This window comes from Lipotes vexillifer, unplaced genomic scaffold (genome assembly GCF_000442215.2).
Source record: "Lipotes vexillifer unplaced genomic scaffold, Lipotes_vexillifer_v1.1 scaffold697, whole genome shotgun sequence".
NCBI classification, from domain to species: Eukaryota; Metazoa; Chordata; class Mammalia; order Artiodactyla; family Lipotidae; genus Lipotes; species Lipotes vexillifer.
In genome coordinates this window covers 2,213,499-2,221,136 of record NW_006779498.1, presented here as the reverse complement: position 1 = coordinate 2,221,136, position 7,638 = coordinate 2,213,499, and the positions used below count along the sequence as shown (strand labels likewise).

The following is a 7,638-nucleotide window of genomic DNA, read 5'->3' as shown; positions in this document are numbered from 1 at the left end:
AAAGAGCGGTGTCTCTAGAAGCCAGAAATGAGGGGAATAAGTGGACAACTGTGGCCCAGTTCTCTTTCCCGCTCAGTATGATGCAACGTGCTATGGAGTTCAGGGAAGTTGAAGATCACTGTGACAGAGGTCATCAGGCACAGTGGGTAAGACTGCCTGGATTCAGATCCTGACTCTGCCAGTTTCCCTCTGTGGAACTGAGGACAAAGTTCACAGCACTCTGTGCCCCAGTTTGCCCCTCTATAAATCAAGGTGATGAGCCAGGTTCCTCTAAGATTGTGCTGTGGATCAAATGTATTTACTCATGGCAAGTGACTGGCGTCTTGCACAGTATAAGCCCTCAGTGTGTGTTTGCTCTATTTATATTGCAGCTTTTCTGGAGCAAAGTGGAAACAGCTGAACCTGAACTCAAATGACAGCTACCAGCAAAGTGGTGGCAAAATGATTGAGCTGTGACTGTCTCAGGTCAGTGTTCTTTAGCCTAGCGGTCCCCAACCTTTTTGGCACCAGGAACCGGTTTCATGGAAGACAATTTTCCACGGACTTGGGTGGGGGGGCGATAGTTCAGGTGGTAATGCGAGCGATGGGGCACGGCAGATGAAGCTTGGCTCACTTGCCCGCCGCTCACTTCCTGCTCTACAGCCTGGTTCCTAACAGGCTGCGGACTGGTAGCGGTCCGCAGCCCGGGGGTTGGAGACCCCTGCTTTAGCCTACATCAGAATCACCTATAGCTTACTGGCCCTACTCCTGAGTTTCTGATCAACAGGTCTAGGGTGGAGCTTGAGAATTTGCATGTCGAACACGTAGACCATAGCTGATGCTCCTAATTTAAGGACCATGCTCTGAGAACCACTGTCTTTGAGTGGAAGGAAAGACCCTACAATTTTGGGAATTCAACCCAGGCCTTCAATCCCTATCTTCAAAAGGTGTTTTCTCTTCTGACCCTAGCTGTGTTCAGGAAATCTACCAGTCCAAACTTAACTGATATCTGAACACTCCTACAAGTCCTAAGCCAATTTCTGAGTACCTTCCTCTGTGAACATACAAGGGCTAGGTACAATTTCAGAACTTGGTGGGTTCCCTGAAGTCCAAGTGGAACAGCAAAAACCATCACCGACACAACAGTCAGCACGGAGAGTGCTGACCTTGTACCAATCACTGTGCTGATAATCAGTACATATACTGTACCATCTACTTTTCCGAACTCCTGACAGAGTCAGGCATTATTACACCATGTCACAGAGTAGAAGGAAGCCTAGAAAGGTAAAGTGACATATCCCAAGGCACTGGCTGACGAATGACAGAAACCAGGATTAAACCTGTTCTCTCGACCATTCAACTACACAGCTCTTGCCTGCTCTTTTTACCCCAAGAAACATGTGCATTATGAAACGTCAACAACTGCTGTCTGCCTACATGATTCCTCCATATCTTTTCCAGGATAAAAGTTTCCAGATAGTCGAACTGTTCTTTATGAGGTATGGCTCCTAGTCCTTTAGCCAGACTATTCAAGGTCCTTGGAGTGTGCCCAAGGTAGTCATTATCCTGAAAACTGAATAGGTGGGTGTGGTTATCCAGGGAGGAGTATAAACAATCGTTCTGAGCCCATGGGTTAAGCAACTGTTTGCAAGAGACATTATCTCCTTAGGGTTATTATTATCTTCTGCTGCTTGTTCTCACTCAGCTATCAACTAAAATTACTGATTTATTTACAGATGTTTCTTACTGTATTCATTCATTCTTACTTCCATTCTTTATTGTATTCCTCTCTCTTTGTTTTATACGTGTAGAAACTAAAGCTTAAAGAGAAAAATAGACTTGGATAGGGTCACTCAGATCGTAAATGCTTGAGCAAAGATTCAAACCCAGCTATGTTAGATTCCACCACGAAATATGCATCCAGATTCCAACCTCCCAAGAGTTTGAGCAGTCTGAGGACTCAAAAAGACAAACTTCTCATTAAGCTGAAAATGAAATTGCCTAAACTTCTCCTTCCACACCATATGGCTGAATCCCAGATGACAGGAAGCTCATTTCTGCAACACACTAGGCTCATTTCACTGAGTAGGTTGATGTGAGATTTGTGGGGTGGTCATTTCCTCTTCTTTTCAGCATTGGTAGCAGCAGTGGTATTTATGATGATGCTTCCTTTCTACATTTTTACACAAAAAAGCCAATGCTTCTGATGATGGATAGAGACAGATTTTATCCTAAATCATGCATTCTGTAAGTGAAACATCACAAGCACAAGAAACAACAGCAGCAAACTTATCCACCTGCCCTCAAGCGACCAAATGCTACAATCGTCTTCCAATCCTTAGTTTATGTCACGATAGGGGAGGGGGGGGGAGTTCTTAAATGATACCATCATAGAGTTTTGTACACGAGGATGAAACCACAGTGTTTGGACATCTAAAATATCTTTATCTTTGCAAAGTCAGATTTTAAAGCAGTGAGGTGACTCACGAAGCCCCAGAGACTAATGGGAAGTGCCAAACACCATTTGTACAAAATGATCTCGGCATGAGATACCACCACTTTTTCCCCTGGGCAGTTATTTTAGAACTGGTAGAGCAAAATACTCTTGACTAAGAGGATAGCTTAATGTTTCTGCGTTTGTTTCCCCCCCAAACTTAGAACTAACATAGAAAGTGCCATTCCTATGAATAATAGAGAAAAACATTCATTGTGAGAGTTGGCAAAGGTCTTAGAACTACATTTATGTGTAGCCATGTACACTGAGGGTGGAGTCCATAGGCAAGGATTTGAACATCAGTCCCACCACTTACTGGTACTTGATCTTGGCAAGTTTCTTCATCTTTTCAAGCCTTAGTGTACTCATCTAAAAATGGGACCAATTTGAGGAGGCAGCAAAGTATAGTGCTTTAATGTGAAGCAGTCTGTATTCAAATACCTGGCTGGGAATCCTGGCTCTCACCCTTTACTACGGTTCACCTCTCCCTATAGCTCAGTTCCGTCACCTGTAAAATGGGGATGATAAAAACGGTGCCTGCCTCACAAGGTGTTGGTGAGGTCTAAATGTAATAATGCACATAAAGCATGCTACTTGGATCATGGCAAGTGGTCAGTAGACTTTACCTTTTTTTTTTTTTTTTTTTAAAGACTATCTACTTAAGGGGTTTTAAAAATAAGTTCTAAGAGGTCTCCCAAGGACAGAGTGCAGGGGAAGAAGGAAGCTATACAGCTTAACCTTTATGCCTTAAAAGCCCCATCCACAACCCAGAGCAGTGCTGTTCTTTTTTTTTTTTTTTTTCCTGCGGTACGCAGGCCTCTCACTGTTGTGGCCTCTCCCGTTGCGGAGCACAGGCTCCAGACGCGCAGGCTCAGCGGCCATGGCTCACGGGCCCAGCTGCTCCGCGGCACGTGGGATCTTCCCGGACTGGGGCACAAACCCGTGTCCCCTGCATTGGCAGGTGGACTCTCAACCACTGCACCACCAGGGAAGCTCAGTGCTGTTCTTTTATACATTTTATTGATTGGGGTTTGGTATGAAATTTTATTTATAAAAGTTTCTGTTGCTAAGTTTTAAAAAATTGTTTGAAACTTCTGCTCTAGACAACTCTCATTTTACAGATAGGAAAAAGCAAGGCCCTGAAACACAAAGGAATTGTTCTATCCCCGTGAGCACCTGACCAGCGATTAGACCGCCCCTGGCTCAATGTCTCTGCACCTGGCCCTCCCATGCCATCGAGCTCTGTCAGGATGGCCACTGCCATCTTCTGACTCTGCTGAGCCTGATGCTGGTCAGAACGATGCTGAAGTTTTGGCACTGACAGAGGAAAGCATAATGGGGCCAGTAAGAGTGATAGGGGAGTCAGGGGTAAATACAGGTGGGAGAGTAGAGGGTGAGTGTGTGTGTGGGGTGTGTGCGTGTGCGTGCATGTTTATGTGTGTTATTATGTTAGGCACTCAAGATCCACTAAGTATGAGAGGCTGGTGGAATATCTAGATGAAAAGGAAGACCTAGAACTCAGGGAAGATGCCAGGCCTGGAGATGGAAACTTAGGAGTCATCTAGCAAGAAAGTTAGATATGAATGTGTATTATATCAGATAGAGAGACAGACAGACAGGCCAGACAAGCTGATGGACTGAGGGTGGAGGTGATGAACAGGAGGAAGACAGCACTAATAGAGAAGAAAGAAGATGCAGGGTGCAACTAATAATGTAGACAGCAAATAATAAGTTCAAGTACAAATAACATAATAATTTAAGTTAATAACATCTAGCACTTAGTGAACACTTCCTAATTTTTAGCCAACTTACTAACCACTTTCCATAGATTATTTATTTCATTCAATCCTTCCAGTCTCAGAAGGTAGATACGTCTATTACCCCCATTTTATAGATGAGCAAAACATAGGTGTAAAGAGGTTAGCTAACTTGCTTTAGGTCACACAGCTATTAAAGGACAGAGATAGCATTAAAATTATAGTGGGTTAATTCCAGAGTCTGAGCTTTTAACTGGTACTCATAGAGAGCAAGAGAAGGAAAAGCAGGATTAGTATTAATAGTAGCATGAGTATCAACGGCAGCAGCACTGAATGAGTACTATTTTGTGCTCGGCACTGTGATAAGTGTGTATAACATGATCTAACACAATCTGATTGAGCCCTAGGGAGAACTAGAGGAGGTAGAGGTTCTTAGCCCAATCGAGCAGAAAAGGAAACTGGTTCAGTGATGTTGGTAATTTGTCTAAAATCACACAGCTAGTAGGTGACAGAGCTGGATGAAAAGCTAGGTTAGCTCCAGTACCAGAACTCTTAAACCACCCTGCTAGACCGTTTCGGTGTACAGCCAAATTCAATGATTCCAATAGTGGAACCAACAGAGAAATTCCTATTTTTACAAATAAATTCTTGGGTCCTTAACAACAGAACTTCTAATTCAGTTAAGTCATGCTTGGATCTGTGAACCTGAACTTTTCACAAGTTCCCTAAATGATTCTTAATTTACAACCAGGTTTAGTAATCACTATAACAACATATACAAGTCTTGACTGCTTATTGCAGGACTGCCAGCCTGTGAGGATTAGTACATTTCTTGGTATGAGCACACATCCCCACCCGAAGCTTGATGTTGGCGGACGTGCCACAAAGACTCATGATTTGAGAAACTTTTGAGGTGGGGCCTGGGAGGTTCATCGTCCTTGCTTTGAGAGAGTAAAATTACCTTTACAGGTCATTAGCCGAAATCACTCTTCTAGACACCATTTAACTTTTCCTCTAAAGTGTACACAGTAGCATTAAACCAGTTCAATGACTGAAGTTTACTTACCTAAAACTCTTAATCTCTCAGCTCCTACTACCACCTCATTGTTGTCTGCAGAGAAGAGCAATTTTCCAGAAACTGTCTTTACCTCGAACTTTTTGCCATAAGCTTCTACAGCTTTTGGCCCTAGAAGGGGGAGAGAGGGAATACATTAGTTCCATTGCATTCAGTTATAAAGAGCTTTTCGCAGAACCTGTACATCTGACAAGATTGTATTGGACTTTAATGTAAGTGGATTGGTTTTCAGAAGCTCGCTGTGACAGTTAGCCTCATGACTCTAGCCATATCTTGTCAATTACTTTTAATCATACGCTCTCCAGCTATGGTTTTAAAAACCATTAGGTCCTTCCTCCAAACTAATGCTTGAGTGAGATTTCCCTCAGCTAACCAGCAAATTACTTTCAAATACTTGTAGATTTTGGCTTGCATTTATGAAAGCACAAAATACTCACCACCTCTTGAAGAACCAGCATATCTTTGGCCAGCCCTAACTGTTGGAAAGGGCACCTTTATATTCAGCTGAAATCTGCCTCATCCTTTCTACCCTTGACCCGCTGGCTGCATTTGACACCAGACAAGTATATGAGTCATTTCTTGACAGAAGAGGCTATAATATCTTGTAATTAATTGCCTTGAAAGTTACTGAATCTTTCATGATAGAATTTCATTCAATAAAAAATAAATTTTAGAGGTTTTATCATATCACAACAGATACTCTTCTTGAAGCTGAGGCTATAGTAGCAGCAAAAGGAAGACAAAGTCCCTGATCCCTTAGCACTTACCTGCTGATAGAGATAGACAGACAGACATTTAAACATGTGTTAATAAATCAACCAGAAAACTGCAGAGAGTTTTAGGTATTATGGAAAAAGTAGAACAGGTTAGTGTGTTAGAATTCTTAAAAACAACAACAACAACAACAACATAGAGCTACCTAAATACCTGAAGTTCAGAAGGCTCCAAAAAGCTAGGCCACAGAAATGCATCAGAATAACCTGGGGGTGTCATCATTCTCAATGATAATAGCTGAGATCAAAAAGGAATTTATCTTTTGGTCTGGAAATTCACATAGAAAAATATTTGAGGGTAGAGTCCAGAAAGCTTATATTTTTTCCAAAACTGCCCAGGAGATTCTGATATAACTGTCCCTCAGTATCTGTGCGGGATTAGGTCCAGGATACCCCTCGGATATCGAAATCCATAATGTTCAAGTCCCTTATATAAAATGGTGTGATACTCGCATATAACTTATGCACATTCTCCTGTATACTTTATTTATTTTTATAAATTTAATTAATTAATTAATTAATTTATTTTTGGCTGTGCTGGGTCCTTGTTGATGCGCATGGGCTTTCTCTAGTTGTGGTGAGCGGGGGCTACTCTTCGTTGCAGTGTGCAGGCTTCTCAATGTGGTGGCTTCTCTTGTTGCGGAGCATGGGCTCTAGGCTCTTGGGCTTCAGTAGTTGTGACACTCAGGCTCAGCAGTTGTGGCTCGCGGGCTCTAGAGTGCAGGCTCAGTAGTTGTGGCACACGGGCTTAGCTGCTCCGCAGCATGTGGGATCTTCCTGGACCAGGGCTCGAACCCGTGTCCCCTGCATTGGCAGGTGGATTCTTAACCACTGTGCCACCAGGGAAGCCCCTCCTGTATACTTTAAATTATCTAATTACTTATGATACCTAATACAATGTATGCTGTGTAAATAGTTGCAAATACAATATAAATACTATGTAAACAATTGCCAGCATGGGACAACTTCAAGTTTTGCTTTTTGGATCTTTCTGGAATTTTTTTCCCCCAAATGTTTCTACCTGTAGTTGGTTGAATACAGGAATGTGGAACTCGTGGATATGGAGGGCCGACTGTATAGCATTTTTGTTTCCTTCTAGTTATTTTTCAAGACAGTGTCACTTATTAGTAAAAAGTAGTAGTGAAAGGGTCCTCAGTGCCTTCCCGGCAAAGATCTCTAGGAACACACTTGGAGTTGAACAAGCTGGGTTTTTAACTCATTGCCGCGAGAGAGAAGACACACCGTGGGGAACCATAGGGCCTCTCAATAAGAAGAAAGAATTTATTACAGGATCTGGCCTTATAATAGGTTATTTGGAGGCAGGGTTTAAGGAAGCAAGGTTTCATTCTGGATTACATGCTGTCAGGTACTGGGAGTAATTTTACGATTAGCATCTTAGTAAATCTTATCTAGAGTAGGGAAGACCAGAACAATGCCAAACTGTAATGGATAAACAAACAGTAGTCATTCATATTATAGGGGGACAGGGGGAAGTCTGGGGATTCCTGTGGTTTGGATAAAAGTTTCTATTTTTCATCTATGTTCAGACATGATCCGGGT

General features: G+C 42.5%; 1 protein-coding gene across 1 annotated transcript in view; it reads right to left on the bottom strand.

The window, feature by feature from the left end:
- Positions 1-7,638, bottom strand: part of SGCD (sarcoglycan delta) — a 416,813-nt gene that overhangs the window by 139,261 nt on the left and 269,914 nt on the right. Inside the window, exon 5 of the mRNA XM_007452849.1 lies at positions 5,297-5,416. Coding sequence (XP_007452911.1) covers positions 5,297-5,416 — 120 coding nt within the window. The remainder of the gene's footprint in view (positions 1-5,296; positions 5,417-7,638) is intronic.